We start from the raw sequence: 18,491 nt of genomic DNA, 5'->3' as shown, positions 1-18,491 counted from the left end.
CGTTTTATTAAAAATGTGGAAGTTTTGCATGTGAGAAAAACATATTGGAGTGAATAGCTGATTTACGTATAGCTGCAAGATTAGTTGATGCATTAATAATACTTGTTTCATCATTTTCATCAACGCAGAAATATCACAAAAAGGTGATTTTCTCCAATTCATATTATACACAATTAAATATATTTAGTTTTCGTCTAACAAAACAAGACATTTAGAGATATGACCTTGGTCTTTGAGAAACTTCTGTGGACTTATTTTAATATTTTCTGACCTTTTTTAGACCTAATGATTAATTGATAGTGAAAATAATCATTACATGCCGCCTTACTGCTGTATTCAACCGATGCATATTGTAACAAGGCTAATGGGTTAAAGCACAGCCTTTACATACTCTACAAGAAGGCTGGATATTTGTCAAACGCTGCGGCTCCAACACAGAAAAAAACCACAACATTTTATGCAAAAAATCGTAACATACCTGCAGAGCGTGATCATGAAACCTAAAAGTAGCTGGTTTATTTGCAAAATTCAGCATTCAACATCCTCTGTCCTCCTCAAAACCACGAGCCTCTACCCGCTGCAAGACTTCAGTTTAGCTGCTGACCTCTGACCTCGGACAGAGGAGGGATAATTGCTGAATGGAAGCCATTACAGCGGCCCTCTGTTGAAGCCTAAATGATCTGATTGCTCACTTTTCTCTCAAGACCACAGCAATTTTCCTCCAGCTCGAACAAACAAGTCAGATATTTCTTTCTACTCCTGTATTCCTTGTCAACTCCGTCGCCCTGGGGTCATTTTAATCCTGTCCAGATTGACACGTAGTGTTTCATGCAATTTTCAACTTGCACACCTAGGATCTGTATTACAAGGGCCATAAAAACCAGAGGCGGGCGGGCTGGATGGATTAGATTAGATGATTGACGATCCCTGTGGGGAAATTAGATTTGTGCAGCTGGAGAAGTGATAGGATCCAGCAGGGGAAGAGGACAAACAGAATCAAAACTCACAGAAAGAATTGAAAATGAGCAATGAGGGTGAGATTTTAACAGTTTTGCTGCATTGCACTGTTTGTAGAGGCTTGCCAGTTCTGTGGGTGTCGGTGTGTGTTACATTCATGTGGGTGAGTCCCACCGCCAGATGACTCAGATTACGGATATGCTTGAGCAACGTTGAATTTCCCATCTTACCTGGTACTAATGCCGTCCAGAGAGAGCTGGTGAATCCATCTCCTTGCACCCACTACATGTGAATCAGCTCTCTTCAAGCTCTTTTGGTTATACAACGTCTGAAAATCCTCCGTTTATCCTATTTTCACAGATACCTCGGTAAAGACGATGTGGCCGAGGCCTCCCTGAGCAAGGCCCAGCAGGAGGGGGGCAGCGTCCGATTGGTCACCAAGGAAGCCTTCTTCACCAAGAGGAAGTCATTGGCATCAGAGAAACCACCTGCTTCAGAGAGGTAGGTGAAGGGTGGATGTCCTCAGGTCTTAACAAGTCTTAAAGAGGCCTAAAATGCTCATTTTCAGGTTCATATCAGTATGTAGTGTCTCTACTTTAAAGAGTCCTCTCCTGCTGATGTTCAGGTGTATATCAGTATGTAGTGTCTCTACTTTAAAGAGTCCTCTCCTGCTGATGTTCAGGTGTATATCAGTATGTAGTGTCTCTACTTTAAAGAGTCCTCTCCTGCTGATGTTCAGGTGTATATCAGTATGTAGTGTCTCTACTTTAAAGAGTCCTCTCCTGCTGATGTTCAGGTGTATATCAGTATGTAGTGTCTCTACTTTAAAGAGTCCTCTCCTGCTGATGTTCAGGTGTATATCAGTATCTAGTGTCTCTACTTTAAAGAGTCCTCTCCTGCTGATGTTCAGGTGTATATCAGTATGTAGTGTCTCTACTTTAAAGAGTCCTCTCCTGCTGATGTTCAGGTGTATATCAGTATGTAGTGTCTCTACTTTAAAGAGTCCTCTCCTGATGATGTTCAGGTGTATATCAGTATGTAGTGTCTCTACTTTAAAGAGTCCTCTCCTGCTGATGTTCAGGTGTATATCAGTATGTAGTGTCTCTTCTGTCTCAATGCTTTAATGTTCAAAAAGCTCTTTATTTTTCTTTACATTACATATTCTAAAACGACTGAAGGCTATTCCTATATGCTGTTATTGATTAATTAATTACAAGTGCAAAATCCTCACATACATCAACATGTAATCTCGTGTTTGTGTTTTCTCACGTCGATGCCTCTACATGTAGATGATGCCCTTCATCTTTTCTGTATTTTCATTTTCCTCTCCTTAGCTGTCTCCATGGAGATCTGTGTGTGCCTTGCGGGAGGGAAGCACAAAGGCCTCTCATTGCATGTTAGTACAGTAAATATAGACCATAATACAATCTACTCAGTGAGAAACAAGCAGCTCACCCCAGGCGGGAATATCACTATGGAAACCTGCCCCAAACTCACACTCTTTTTCACATGTACACCGTAATGTCTTTGATATACCATGAAGTGCACATGTAGGTCTTATTATAGGTCTTATTATACATGTGTTTTTAGCAGAAGAATACATACATGTATATTTTTTAAAGGCTAACATTGATGTCTAACAACACAGAAACATAAATTGTATATGTTGTATAGCATACGACTATTTCTCTAAATGCTTGTCCAGTTAACGTGCGAAGAGAGTTGATTTTCATACATTATATTTTGATTAAATTCCCCGTTCAAACTGAGGATGAGTTTCATTTGAAGGGTGATGATGATATCAAATATGACGGCAGACGATCAAAGCTTCTTCGTAAAACTCCTATAGAGGACTTCATAGTAAAAAAAGGCATATTTTAAAACGAGAAATTTTTCCATTTCATCTGCTGCGGTGGGCTCCCTGTCCACAGGAAGACACACATTAAATTGTATAAAACACAATCTTCCTCTCCACTGATTGACAGCGCTCTTCTCTCTTGCCTTTGGTTTCGTACGAAGCGTAAGAGACGAGCTTGACGGTAAACACTCTCTGGCATGTTGCGTGATTTCTGGGGTCATACACCTCACTCTGCCATGTAGAGCTGTCAACTGCCTTTGTGCATACATGCATTTTAATTACTTTGAAGCTCAATGTAAAGGACATATCATAAGTGACAACCCTCTAATATGCATACTCCTTGCTAATGCATTCATTAGTAGCACACCGTGTATTTCTGGGTTACACTTCTTCTCTAAAGTACCGTGTTTCCACCGTTCTCAGTGTGGGCACATCAGTTAAAAAAGTCTATTTCCGTCTCCCCTTCATCTGCTAGATGTTGCTGGCACAGCATTGTCTCTTGGTACTTCCAATTTTTGGTATCTTCTCAACTTTGAAGCGGCAAGGTTCCTCTTTGTGAGGGTGTTTTTTTCTTCTCCATTTCAATGATTAAATCTCACTCTGTAGTGCTGTGTGTCTCTGGCTCTTTGTTCCTCTCTCTGTCAGTCTGCATTGTAAACCATGGGGAAAGAGAATTTGGTCCATCTGTCCTCTCCAATGTGGCTCGAGCACCCTGCTGGGACAACATGGCAGACGCCCAAACCCGCTGTCCTCTGCCAAAAGGACAGACACACACACACTTGAAATGTTCTGCAGATGCATCACCATCATGTATATATGCACACAGTATGGAGACACTTCCCACACACCAGCCATATGTCCAACAACTCTGCAGCTGCAGCACAAAAAGCAAGCAGATATTATTTTTAAATTGCATGAATGCGTTCTGAATTGTGTTTACTGCTTTTCTAATGTTGAAAGAACTGAGCTCTGTATTGAATCTGGATGTCGGCGTGCAGGCGGATGTGTATCGCACGGGTCAAGGTAACTTCCCTTTGAAGTGAAGTGTGCAAAGGGCGGAAATCTGCAGCAGCCAAGCCGCCTCAATCAGACAGATATGAAGAATAGATTGCACGGACTGAATCCATTTATAAATCCTCTTTGTGGGCCTAAAGAATATTCCTAAAAACCCAATTTCCTGTAAATACATTTGAGTATTTACGAGCCTTCTCCTGAATTCACATTAAATCATACATACAGTCCTGTTAGGATTTGCATATCTTAACATATTTAATGCTTAAGTATTAGCATTTATACTGGACTGAGCTATCATGGATTGTATTTTTTTCCATATAAGAAACTTTGTCTACATTTTGTGACGGCCCCTAGGCCTTCGACTCAAGTCCCTGGTTAGCCACTCTCCCAATCAGGAGAGATGGCTGACACCTGATTTTGCTTGACTGCTCAGCTACAAGTATGGGTGCCTGAGCAGTCAGTGAACGTTTCTCAATGTCGAGTATACCTGCTGCAGAGCCACTGTTTCAAGCATACTACGTCATCGAGTGGCGCCGAAGGACTGTTTAAATGCCCAGCATACATGTGCTACCAAGCAAGCCTCCTCGACATTGAGAAACGGCCACTCTCTCTCCTCTTGGGTTGCAATTAAAATATACTTTAATTGGATATGAAGGATGTTTGGTCTCCTTCTGTTGTCTGTCCTTGAGTATATTTTTGTCAGAATTTACTTCTCACGTTACATTTTCCAATAAATAGTTGTTTTTCTCTGAATGCAAACTTGACACCTTGTCCTTTTTCGCACACTTTAAATGGTAGCAGATCAGATAAACAAGTATGATATCCAGATTGAAACCAACTAACTAATGATTTGTATCCGTTTTAAAGCATCAGTGTCTGTTTTTACATTTCTTGTGTCCTGTAGATGTCTTGCATGTATTTTGGAGGATTTTATGGATGTATCACGGTTGGAATAAAGTGGGATAATGAAGTCAATCTTGAATCTTACATTTGAAACTTCTTGACACCAAATACATTTTTATCCACTCGCCGTTTTCTTCTTTGAGTTCATCCTCCAAGCACCCACCTTATGAAGCATTTACTCCTGAGTCTCTGTCATACATTTCTTGAATCTTATATTTTGAACGTATACATTTCTTCCTCTCTGCAGCCCGGTCAGCGAGTCCTGTGAACAATGTGGGATAATTGAGTTAAATCAGTCTTGAATGATACATTTTAAACTAATACATTCTGGACACTTTCTCCACTCGCCCAAATTGTGGCATATCAAATAAATAAGTATGTTATCATTTATGCTATTTAATCATCAGTGTAAGTTTTACCCATGTCTTTTATGTATTTTGGATATTTTTACGGAAGTTGCACGGTTAGAAAATCCAAATATCCTTCAACGTGGGCTTGTAATTTTTTTTAAAGCTTACTTTTTAACTTACTGACATTCTGGATTATATTTATTTCCACACCACATTAATTTCTATTCTTGACACACTGAGTATAACTTTCTTCCTCTGTGTGTCTCTGCAGCGCAGTCAGTGAGTCCTGTGAGACGATGGAGGATCAGCCGCCCTCAGAGTCAGGTTTCCTGCAGGCTGTGGACAGTGACGGCGTCCCTCTGTGTCTCTCCTGCCAGCAGCACTGCTCCACCACCGGGGGGGCCTGGGACACCCGCTTCTGCAGCCACAAGTACAGTAACACTCAACACATGCAGTTTAGAAACAAGACTAACCTTTGTGTGTTGTCTTCCTGTGAACTGTGCACTTTCTGTCATCTCGGTTTTACGTTTGTATAAGGCATATCATTTCATCTTTGACCAAATTAGTGTTTCCCCTTCTTATGGAACTGTTAGAAAAATCTCACTCGTCCCCGGCTTGAGCTTCAATCTCAGGATCCATGTATTTGTGATCCTCTCAAGAATGGAAGTAGTCCTCACATACAGAGCATCAATGCTTGTCATATGTCTATCTCCATAGAGGCTGAATCATCATGTTAATCACATAGCTATCATATGCCTCAAACAGTCCTGATGCTCTTCTAGGTAATCATACATCCTGTCATGCACACAGCTACAGTTGGGATACCCTTTGTTATCATGTGTACTCTGATATTGGAAGAGGACATTCAGGATTTTCCCAACAGGAACCATCCATGTTATTTGTGTGGCAGGTTAAATAACCTCTTATCCCGACACATAAGAAACCAGAGGACATCAGGAGGATTAAGATAATTATAGTGTGCATGTATTTGTAAATAGTTGCACAAAAACAGTTTGCTTATAAGTCTTTACTTGGAGCACCAGATGGGAGGGTTTCCTGCAAAAAGTAAAATGAATGCCCTCATTAGGGATCAATCAAAAAGCATATTAAATTAACTTTTAAATTGTTTGCCATTGCTTTAACTTCCCAGTGCCGACTGTCCTTTGTGACAAAGCCCACCCATCTGGCAGCTCAAATGAAATCAAACTCCGAGCTTTTATGCGAAACAAAATCATAAACTATAATGTGGATTTCACCTTGATGATTTACTTACAGTTTTTTGATGAATGCAATAGCTTTTGACTGAACTACAACTCCGATATTTATAATAGCCCTCTTCCTAATCTTTTCAACGATTAATTCAAAGCATTTTAACTCTAAAATATGAATGATATTTCTAAAGAAAAGTGGAGAAATTCTGCTTTTTTTTTTTTTTTACAGTCTCTGGATGTGTTGTCCCTGAGCCAGACACTGCTCACTCACACTGTCACCTTGAATAAGACCACCTACATTTTAAGTGAAAAAACGTCCTTTTCTTTAAGTAGAAATGCAATTTCCGTAAGTGGTTTTGAAGAGCTGAATCCAGGTCATTGAGTCAAGGCGAGATCCTTCCCTCCTCTATACCTGTATTTGATCGAAACACAATGCAGCCTTTCAGCCGAATCATAAACAGGGTTCCCGCGGAGTCTTAAAAAGTCTTAAAAAGTCTTAAATTTGATCATCTGAATTTAAGGCCTTAAAAAGGTCTTAAATATGCCAAAAAAATAAGAAAGGTCTTAAATATGATTTAGAAGGTCTTAAAAATGATGGGATTTGAAAGGTACTTCTGTGTTGCGATCGCGTCTAAAATGTGTTTTGGGGGAAATGTCCGGGCTGCAAAGTAACGGTAATAGCCTTTCAGTTCCCCCCAACAATTTGTATTGAAATAAATCAACATGGAACCAGTAATCACTAACTTTGTTTCCCCCGGCCCCTTAACGGAGAACACCCAGCTAGTAACCTAGCAACCAAGCTTCAGCTAGCGGCAGTCAGAAACTCATGTCTCTTCGAATCTACTTACAAATAAATATGGGGAAGTGTAAGTTCTACCGTATTTGGTTGGAAAACATCGAATTTAGTGCTTGGTTGAAACCAGTGGAGGGGAACGTGTTTGAAGCCTGCTGCACCCTTTGCAAAAGAAATTAGCGTTTGTTTGGCTAATGTAGCGTTAGCTAGTGCAGCGTTAGCTAGTGCAGCAGCTCCCGCAACAACACCGTTGGACCTCCGGGCGACGTTTGGGTCTACGTCAACCCTAAAAGCGGAGGTGCTGTAGTGCAGGGGTAGGCAAGTAAGTTTGGCCGTGGGCCAATTTTTTGCTGAGCCACAAGATGGCGGGCCAGAACATAATCAAAGCCTAATTCAAGGAATTGATTTTGGTAAGAGGGCGCAGCGCCCCTGTTCCCCGGTTCAGAAAAAACTCTGATATCGCTGATAACCCTCCCCATCAACACTCTGATGCGCAGTCAGATCCGCTGATTGGTTCACTGATGATATAGGCGCCCAATCCAGAGCCTCTGGATAGACCCGCCCAAAGGGAGGCTCGTCGTCTCTAGCCCCATTTCAGTCCCATGTTAAAAGTCAGGGCTATTATCTGTATTTTAACAGACTTATCTTTTAAATTGAGGTGCATTTATTGTTCTCTTCAAAGTTTATTTGTTTCTGAAATTTTAGGGAGGATGGTCCTCCCTTTCCTCAATGGACGAGCCTCCACTGAGTGAGTTATTAACTAGGTAGCAGTGTTATTTAACATACTTTTATTCTGATAAGTATTGTCAAGTTCTCTGGGTTTTTGGCATTTATTTGAGTGTTTGCCCACATTTGAGAGGCTTGAAGGGCAACAGAGGACGCATGGACAACTGGAATCCTTCTTTATTTTATTCTTTATCTTCTTTATTTCAACTTTTCAAGGACACATTAGGATTCTTTCAGGTTGAAAACCTTTAAAAAATACAAAATAAATAAATTACAGCATGTTTTGCTTTGCAATTTATTTAATATATTATAACCTAAATTAATCAGTAACCAAGTATTTTACTCAGCTCAATGTATTTAATAGTTAAAGGGGACCTATCATGCAAAATGCACTTTTGTACGTCTTTTCTACATGAATATGTGTCCCCGGTGTTCCAGGGAACTCACCAAGTGTCAGAAAACACAACCCTCTCTATTTTCCTCCATACCCAAATCTCTAAAAAAGGGGCTGCAACGGATCTGATAAAAACTGATCCAGATTTGAACACTGTCCTGACGTCAGGACGGTGGCGCTACGGCTATTGGGCCAACTCTCCACCTATCAGGGGAATGTGGGGTTGGGCCACGGCCGGCCATTGCCGCTCGAAAGCGCTGGAGACGCTGTAGTACATATGCCAGGCCTGTAAGTGGCGCTGTAGTCTGCCACAAAAGCAGCGAAGAAGACTTCCCGCGCATGGTTGCCATGGTTACCCTTCTGTTTATTCTCCGCTGTGGCTTTTGTTCTCTCTCCCCGAGGCAAGCACTGTAATTCTCTCCGGTTAGTCCACCAGCAGATGACAAACACCCACCTCTCCGCCTCTTCCAAGGAACGACCGTGCGGCAGAGTTTCAGTTAGGTTTTCTTTCGCCGGTCAAGATGTCCGTTAAAGTTTAAATCTTCCGGACAAAATTAGAAAAGTGCCGGTCAAAGGTCTTCTTTGTTATTTATTGAGCTTTAAAACAAATGAATAACGACTCTATATAATAAAATAAGAATAAAACACGGAGGACGGAGATCTCTTTTTCTCCCCCTCTTCTGACTTGATCAGAGCACGCTCCCCTCTCCTGCAGGGGGGCGTGGTCAGCTGCAGCTCACAGAATCAGCCCCCTGCAAAAACAGGGCTGGAGAACAGCAAATAGAGTGAAATGAGGCATGGCTAAAATGCATGATCTGTTTGGTATTTTGAAAACAGAAACGTATAAATACACCTTATATAGGTATGGCCCTACAATATATCATTTAAATATAGCATGATAGGTGTCCTTTAAATAAGTACTTTAATTGACGTCAGTTCACCCCGCTGCCTGATTGTGCCTGTGCTGTATGTCATTCATTCTCAACATAGATAAAAGTACAATAAGCATTCTTCAGGTGTAGGTAGATTCTCTATTCGGACATTATAGCCTATATGTGCGACTGTCGGTCCGAAAAAAAAAATCTCAAAATATTTTTTTATTTTTTATTCTCAAAATTACGGGCCAAATATTATTGCTGGCGGGCCAACAATGGCCCGCGGGCCGCCTGTTGCCGACCCATGCTGTAGTGTATACGCTAAATACCGTAGTTAAACACCAATCATACAACAGCAACGATGAAAGATTGCAGCCAAGGCAGCAGAGCTCTGAATATAGCTCTTGTTACTCACTCTCTCTCTCACACACACACACACACACACACACACACACACACACACACACACACACACACACACACACACACACACACACAGGCTGCTCGATTATGGCAAAAATCATAATCACGATTATTTTGGTCAATAATTGATATCACGATTAATAAATACGATTATTCATTGACTTTGAAAACATCCATTTATTGAACTTTAAAACAAATAATAATTTGAACAGTATCTTTTTAACTGTTGATTACCCTGAACGTATAATTCAACTGAAAAACCAATAAAAAAATTAATTAAATAAATGATATATTTAAATAAATAATATCAAAATAATAAATACCAATAAACAAGATCAACAAATATTTTGGAGCGCACTTCAACAAGCTACTAAACATATGTAAATATGATAAATACAAATAAATTAGACTAAAATTAATTAGATCAAATATGTCGTAGTGCACTGTCACAACCTAGCAAAGCTAAATAATAGTTTTTTTCGATTATGTTGTTTTTGTAATTGTGGCAGGCCAAAATCGTAATTGCGATTAAAATACGATTAATTGCACAGCCCTAACACACACACAAGCACACACAGAGACACATACACACTTTTTGGCTAACACAGTTCTGTACTGTTATGCTGTTATGTTCAGTCATTGTTCTTATGTTGAACATGAATACATTTGATTTGTAAGTAATTATGGGACGTATTTCTTCTTTCATAGCAATTTTCCTTCATACTTTCTTGCCGTGAAATAGGTCTTAAATTCTATTCGAAGTGGTCTTAAAAAGGTCTTAAAAAGTCTTAAATTTGAGTTGGCGAAACCTGCAGGAACCCTGATAAAAGAGACACAAATATCTCTTCCTCACAGAATAAAGGAACTGTTTTTGTTCTAAGTATTGTTGGGGAAATACTGAATTTACTCTTCCAATATTATGTTAGAAAACTCACTGGTCACCGGGTTGAGCTTCAATCTCAGGATCCATGTATCTCTGATCCTCTCCAGAATGGAAGTAGTCATCACATACAGAGCATCAACTAGTTCCTGAACAGTGTCCTTCACATGCTGATATCCAAGAGAGGGAGTTACACAGTCACAAGATGGAGGAATACCGGTTCTTCTAAGTAATCATACATCCTGTCATGAACAAAATACTGAGTTTTTTCTCAAAATGTTGGTTTTTGACTATTTCTCAAAATTCTGACTTTTTCTCAAAATCTCAAAATTCTGACTTTTTTCTCAAAATCTCAAAATTCTGACTTTTTTCTCAAAATCTCAAAATTCTGTATTTTTTCCTCAAAATTCTGACTTTTTTTTTCAAAATTCTGACTTTTTATCAAAATCACAAAATTCTGACTTTTTATCAAAATCACAAAATTCTGACTTTTTATCAAAATCACAAAATTCTGACTTTTTATCAAAATCTCTAAATTCTGACTTTTTACTCAAAATCTCTAAATTCTGACTTTTTTCCCCAAAATCTCAAAAAAGTAGTCATCACACACAGAGCATCAACTAGTTCCTGAACAGTGTCCTTCACATGCTGATATCCAAGAGAGGGAGTTACACAGTCACAAGATGGAGGAATAGAAAGCAGTATTCAATGTTTACTTCAGATTAGCTCCACGTCAGAAATGAGCATGCTTGTCATATGTCTATCTCAGTGGCGAGCCGTGAGCTTTATACCTAGGCCCTCTGACCCCCACCCCTTCCCTCGAAAAAAAGAAAAAAAAATAGTTATTACGTCACAGCGTATACTTCAGCGGAATATCAAAACAACGGCCCAGGGTGCAAAACGCATCAATGACAGCGACCCTCTACCACACAAAACAACACCTGTGAACCCAATTTGTGTTCTTTGACATTGAAAATGATATTGCATTGTGTTTGTTACTTTCGTTGCAGTTGTATGTCTTAAGTGTAATTTGGCATGCTTTTATTTTGAAGGCGAGTTCACGCTGTTGACAGGAAGTTGTTGTTGCTATGGAAACAAGAACAGTTTCACAGCGGGCGGAACTTGTCATCTAGTCCGCGATAATAAAACCCACCCATTTAGAGGGAAGATATGATTGGTCAATTGTACTGTCATTTGACATTACTCTCTCGTTCAGTTACTATAGCGGGCCCTCTGTGAATCGCAGAGGGCCCGCTCTAGTAACTGACATTCAAACAGAGACTGAACAGGCAGATTCGAAGGATTTATTTCTTTGGAAATGTTATTTTATTAAATCAAGTTTTTTTTTCGGTAAAACTAATGAAAAATATAACAAAAATAATATTAAAAAAATATATATTTAAAAAAAATATATTTTTTTTTAATGTTTTTAAATATTATTTTTTTGAATATCTTAGGCCCTCACAGAGGGCCTAGAGGGCCCTGACGGCTCGCCACTGGTCTATCTCCATAGAGGCTGAATCATCATGTTAATCACATAGCTATCATATGCCTCAAACAGTCCTGATGCTCTTCTAGGTAATCACACATCCTGTCATGTTCACAGCTACAGTTGGGATACCTTTGTTATCAGGTGTACTCTCATATTGGAAGAGGACATTCAGGATTTTCCCAACAAGTTTTAAAGCAGATTATTTTTGTTTCCCCGCCCACAGGTGCCAGGAGGAGTTCCAGTTGCGCTCCAGCCAGACGTACATGCGCTCTCGTGTGCTGGAGGCGGAAAAGGGCGTCTGTCAGCACTGCGGCCTCCAAGCACACGAGTTGTTCCTCAAAGTACGGGACGCCCCGCCCGACCAGCGCAAGGAAATGCTGGAGAGCACTTGGCTCGCGCAGATGTCACTCAAACAGGTGGAGGAATTGCTATTTTATTACAGATATTTCAAAGGAATCCATGTTTGTTTTCTGCAGTTCATTAGTAGTGCTTACTAAGCAAGTAAAAGCCTCGTTAGAGCTGAGTACAAATGGATTAGTATCAAAATACACTTGAAGAATGGACGTTTGCAGACCCTTTACATCAGAGGTCACCAAGGGCCAAAATTAATCCAAGAGACACTTTCGGGGGCCAGAGATTTTTATATATATATATATTTATATATAAATCATAATAAATTATATATATATAATTCATTAATATGTTCTAATCTTTTTTTTAATAAGCCTGTATCCGGGGTAATAAAACTGAAAGCAGTCCTGATTGGCAGGGAAAGGAATCAACTTTTTTATTAATACTGTGTCCTGATTGGTGGGAAACGGTTGTTCCTGTGTTTAGCTCATACTTGCCAACACTCCCGATTTCATAGCCCTCTCCCGGTTTCCTCCCGGGGTCATGTTTCTCCCACACTTCTCCCGATTTCTGACAAAATCAGATTTACTCACGACTGTTTCCACTCGGATTTTAATACAGCGACACCATTGTTTAGTTTCCATGGTAGCGCGTCTCTTTAGTAGCGCGTGCAACTGAAAGTCTGAGAGGGTGAGGAAGATAGTCACAGAAAACAGAACAAGAATCCACAACTCGACCCTCTGCTCACTCCTTTCCTGTATAGTACAGGTCCAGCCCACACACATGCTCCATCATCAAGGATGGTGCTACAGGCCGCAAGGCAGTGCACTTAGATTAACATTAACATGCTTATTGTAGTTCTAACAGCTCCGGCGATCCACCCCGCGGTGGTTTTGAAATGCTCCCGATTTCTGAGGTCTCAAGGTTGGCAAGTATGTTAGCTGCACTTGTAAAAGTAGCCTTTAAGTCAACAATATAGTATATAGTAAAAACTCCCCCTCTATAGCCAAATATGGAAACAAAATAACATCTTATAAACATAAGGTTGACTTTGCAATACCTTGACAAAGTGGATTTGGTTGCCATCCATCTCGGGTGCATGTGGCCCTGTCAGCGTCATCTTTCCTCCTGTAGCCTGTCTCACACCAGTAACGTGTCGTCTCACCCGATTTGAATGTTTGCTGTTAAGTAATCGAGACATGATTGATAACCATCATCACAGTTTATGAAATATAAAACTATTAAAACAGCAATCATACCTTGGCATATCGGCCTGATAGTCCACTGTGCGTCCTCTCTGCATGTAGTTACTACTGAGGCCTGTTGACGGTTAGAAATCCAGTACTTGTCTCCACAATTTACTGTCACTTCGTCACCAGGTGTTTCTATAAGCAGGTTCACAGCTGGTTCCTTTCAGCACTGGCAGTTGTAGTTTACAATGTATTGCTGTATTTGTTGAAAAATAAACATATTATTAATAAATAATAGGATCCAGGAATAGCTGTACTTTTGTATTTACTCAAATCGAGTCTGTCTACACAGTGGAAAGTACAAACAATTCAATGAAACTGTCTCTGGAACACGAGTACCTCCCCCTTACAACACACACACACACACACACACACACACACACACACACACACACACACACACAGGTTGAACTGCCCTCCAAGGGGCCAGCTCCCAGTAAATGGATTGCTGGGCACATTGATTTTTTTTTCTCCCAGTGCCAGACCTCGACCAGTAAGCCTGTTTGATTTGGTTGGCTGTTATCCTGCAAAGCCAGCCCCCCCCTCCTCCTTACACACACACACACACACACACACACACACACACTTCCCAGTGCCGGCGGCAGCATCAGCGCCGATCGATGCAAGCTTTAGAGGAAACAAACTCAGCCAAATGATAAGACGGCGTAGCGTTGGAGGAGCCTCGAGATTATAGGCTCATTCTTTTGGTTCATACTGGGGGTTTGTGTGTGTGTGTGTGTGTGTGTGTGTGTGTGTGTGTGTGTGTGTGTGTGTGTGTGTGTGTGTGTGTGTGTGTGTGTGTGTGTGTGTGTGTGTGTGTTGTGTGTGTGTGTGTGTGTGTGTGTGTGTGTGTGTGTGTGTGTGTGTGTGTGTGTGTGTGTGTGTGTGTGTGTGTGTGTGTGTGTGTGTGTGTGTGTGTGTACCTTAGGGTGTCTTTCAGTGTGTGTGTGTACCTTAGGGTGTCTTTCAGTGTGTGTGTGTGTGTGTGTGTGCGCGCGTGTGCGCGCGTGTGTGTGTGGGGGTATTCATGTGTACCTTAGGGTGTCTTTCAGTGTGTGTGTGTACCTTAGGGTGTCTTTCAGTGTGTGTGTGTGTGTGTGTGTGTGTGTGTGTGTGTGCGCGTGTGTGTGTGGGGGTATTCATGTGTACCTTAGGGTGTCTTTCAGTGTGTGTGTGTGTGTGTATGTCTGAGACTGTGTGTATGTCTGAGACTGTGTGTGTGTGTGTGTGTGTGTGTGTGTGTGTGTGTGTGTGTGTGTGTGTGTGTGTGTGTGTGTGTGTGTGTGTGTGTGTGTGTGTGTGTGTGTGTGTGTGTGTGTGTGTGTGTGTGTGTGTGTGTGTGTGTGTGTGTGTGTGTGTGTGTGTGTGTGTGTGTGTGTGTGTGTGTGTGTGTGTGTGTGTGTGTGTGGGGGGGGGTATTCATGTGTACCTTAGGGTGTCTTTCAGTGTGTGCTAGGATGTGTATAACAGAATTCAGCCATGTGTGTATTGGTATTTTGGTGTGTGTGCATTTGCTGTATTTATTGTGGCCTTTAGGTGCCTGTCAGCAGAATCTAGTTGTGTGTAGTAGAGCAGCGAGGTGCATGGTTTTGGCACAAAAGCAGGTTCAATTGAATGGAGACTTTGTGCTTGAGTGTGTGTTAGAGACGTGAACTCGCCCCTGTGAGAGGGCCTGTTCTTTAAATCTGTTGGGATCAATTCCAGCTCGCTGCCTTAATGTCGGCAGAGTAGCACTCAAAGCACCAAAATGGATTTTTCGCCCTCAACTCTTCCCACCAGGCTTCTCTCCTCCTCTGTTTCTAATTCTCTCAATCATCTTTCCTCTTGCCTACTCTCTATTCTCTCTTCTAGTCTGTGTTCATTATTATACTATGTCTGTCTTTCCCTATTATCTCTGTTTCTTTTCAGGATACAAAAGACACACCAACAAGTTAAATACTTCAATTTCCAGGTCGATTAGTTCCCAGGGTTCAATGATTTAGTCCTGTAAAGACACGATCCAGGTCCTAAGAAGGTCTTGAGCCTAAAATAAAGTTAGAAATGATTGCTTTATTTAGATATTCTAGGTTTCTTTTGGTCTACATCTGATCGGGGATCCATAACATACGGTCAGAGTTCACCGTCATTGCTTCGGTGCACTATTAGCTTTTATCAAAACGTATTTTCTTCACAATCATACAGCATTTTTATCCGAGGTCTTATTATTTCCTGTTGTGGATTCCTGTATACACCTTGCTGTCATGTTCACTCCTTGAGGCTTATTTGTTTTTATCACCTCATGTTGGAGCGCACTGCGGTGCAAGACATTTGTTTAATATTTTCTGTCTGTTTGTGGATGAGAGCAGGTGCTGTAAAATAACAATTTAGGTCACTTTTTTAAAGATTAGATTCAACGTTATTACCGTATTGTCGACAACAAACTGTAGTTTAATTTCTAACTAGAGTATATTTTCTGATGTATAAGGAATAACTAGTCAAACATTATAAGCCGTTAACATTAAAGCGTGGAAACATGTCACAGTAGAGGCACAAAATACAAATATAAAACCTTCAAATTAGATTAATAGGGCCACTTTAATATGTGAATCATATCTCACCCGCATATCAGTCAAAAAATGATAGCAACTAGTCATTTTTCTCCAAATTTTGCAACCATAGACATTGATATAAATCCCCAAAAATGTAGTACAGGTAAATGAATAGTGTGCAGGTCAAGACATCACATCAGTTAAAAAAAAAAAAGGAACTTTAGTATAGATAAAAGGTCTGGGAGGGCAGGGCAATCACACACCGTTGTTGTCTCTTCAGTACAGTATGAGGAAAACCTCGAAGGAGTGTGTGTACCGAGGCGCTCACTGTTCAACTGTGTGTGTGTGTGTGTGTGTGTGTTTGCAGCTGAACGTGATGATCCGCGCCCCGGTCGAAGGGGATTTCTGGCAGGTGGACCACATCCGGCCGGTGTACAGCGGAGGAGGGCAGTGCTCTCTGGAAAACCTGCAGACTCTTTGCACCGTCTGCCACAAAGCGGTACATGCACCCTCTGCATCGCTGCACCCATAACACCCGCTTTCAGAGCCACGAGGCTTAAAGGGGCAAAAGCAATTTGTCTAACATTTAAGGTGCACAAGGAGGATGGACCTCTCCTTTATCCCCGTGAAGAAAGCAAAGCCTCATCACTCATGTTGAGGATCATGTGTGATGGCAGTAATGTGATACATGGTCAAACACATTGATCAAAAGTCATACCATCATTCACAAAGCTATATATTGCCAGTAATAACATCACATGATGTGCCTGTGTGACATATTGATATATAGCATTTGTTGCCCTCAGGAACATCGTCCTCCTTGAGCTTTTCCAGTCGATATTTCATAATCACAGACAATCCACCTCTTAAAAAACAGAAGTGATTGGTTTCAGAATAAGAAAAAGCTCTCATTGTAACCTCAAATGTGCTTTACTTTCACGCCAGCATGCATTTCTGTCAGAGTGGGTGTCAGGTTGGAAGGAAGCGCTTCACATGTTGACGCGTAAACTGATGTGGAGAGCTGCTCGTACCGATAAGAAGAGCCTCTCGCTGTTGATGCCACCACTCAGACACTTTAATCTAGAGATGCTCGATATATTGATCGCACTTTTCTCTTCAGATTTAACCTCTTACATCATGTTTCATTTTTCCCCCCTCCACAGAGGACGGCTCAGCAAGCCAAAGAGCGGAGCCAGAAGAAAAAGAGCGTTGCCGCGTCCAAGGTTGCATCAGACATCAGCAGGTTCTTCTTCAGGAAATGAGATGAAGCTTTAGTGAGGGCTTGTATCAAATGTATTGAATCACATTGAATCCTAGCTGGCATGCATTTCTGACAGCGAGGATGGAGGATGCATCATGATCTTTCAAAGGCAACATTCACATTTAAGTATTGGAAACGCCATTCACTGACAGATTAGAATAGAAAAGCCGGATTTTCCTTCAAATTCATGCTTCAATTTCTGATGAAATGCTGCACCTGTGGAGATTTACTTGCATTTACTGCATTAAATGCTAATTCAGCTCCGCTCTCGTCCCCGAAACGTCACCCGTGCGCTACTTTCTGATTTATTACGGCCCAGTTTTACTCGAGGCTGAAATGGAGCAGGTTGTTTAGAGAGATGCAGCTATTTTAAGATTGTGCAAACTTAGTGAAAAGTAGCAGGTGACAAAAAAAAAAATGGGGGCTTTGTGATTTAAACTAGAAAAACACAACGTCCTCATTGGCGCCCTCAACATGTGGCGCCTCTTCCTTTTTGGAAGATGGATGAACGCTCCCTGGTGAAATAAAAAGTCTATTTCCATCTTGTTTAATGTCTTCTTCTTGCTCTGTTCCTCCGGTGCTTTTTAAAACGGTTTTAACCACAAGCTAGGAAATCGTTTTATCGCCTCGAGTCAGGAACATTATTGCCCATGTCCACGCATCTCCCTCCTCTTCAGCTGTGCTTGATGATCTGAACAGTGCTAAAGTCAGTCAGGAGGGCTATGTTTAGAGAGATGGAGAGCAGAGTTACTATGGCAACAAGGCTTCAGGTTCAGCGATGTCGGGAATATTGAATCTCTCCTTGTGTGAGAGTTATACAATGAGCCAGACAGACATCAGAAACTCCAATCAATATCAGCAGGCTGCTGTGAAAACGAGGCGGTCACATTCCTCCGCAGCACAACACAGCACTTCGCGGATGTCGTCATGTCGCGATTTGTCCGTCTGTCAGCCGTGTCAAACCCCAAACTCAGCAAATTCGGGAAAGTTTGAAAATGTTCTGGCAGCCCAAACTTCTCTCAGCCTATCGGAGCGCCGCGTTTAAGCCACAGCTTGAAACTTGTGTGTGTGTGTGTGTGTGTGTGTGTGTGTGTGTGTGTGTGTGTGTGTGTGTGTGTGTGTGTGTGTGTGTGTGTGTGTGTGTGTGTGTGTGTGTGTGTGTGTGTGTGTGTGTGTGTGTGTGTGTGTGTGTGTGTGTGTGTGTGTGTGTGTGTGTGTGTGTGTG

At 41.3% G+C, this 18,491-nt stretch overlaps 1 protein-coding gene across 1 annotated transcript in view; it reads left to right on the top strand.

Moving 5' to 3' along the window:
- zranb3 (zinc finger, RAN-binding domain containing 3) overlaps window positions 1-17,807 on the top strand; it is an 84,215-nt gene extending 66,408 nt beyond the window's left edge. Inside the window, exons 18-22 of the mRNA XM_034150993.1 lie at window positions 1,318-1,458; window positions 5,354-5,512; window positions 12,100-12,292; window positions 16,373-16,504; window positions 17,169-17,807. Of these exons, the coding sequence (XP_034006884.1) occupies window positions 1,318-1,458; window positions 5,354-5,512; window positions 12,100-12,292; window positions 16,373-16,504; window positions 17,169-17,267 (724 nt within the window). The 3' untranslated portion in view covers window positions 17,268-17,807. The remainder of the gene's footprint in view (window positions 1-1,317; window positions 1,459-5,353; window positions 5,513-12,099; window positions 12,293-16,372; window positions 16,505-17,168) is intronic.
- Window positions 17,808-18,491: the final 684 nt, after the last annotated feature.

Source organism: Trematomus bernacchii, unplaced genomic scaffold (assembly GCF_902827165.1).
Source record: "Trematomus bernacchii unplaced genomic scaffold, fTreBer1.1, whole genome shotgun sequence".
Classification (NCBI taxonomy): Eukaryota; Metazoa; Chordata; class Actinopteri; order Perciformes; family Nototheniidae; genus Trematomus; species Trematomus bernacchii.
This window is presented reverse-complemented; position numbering and strand designations above follow the sequence as displayed.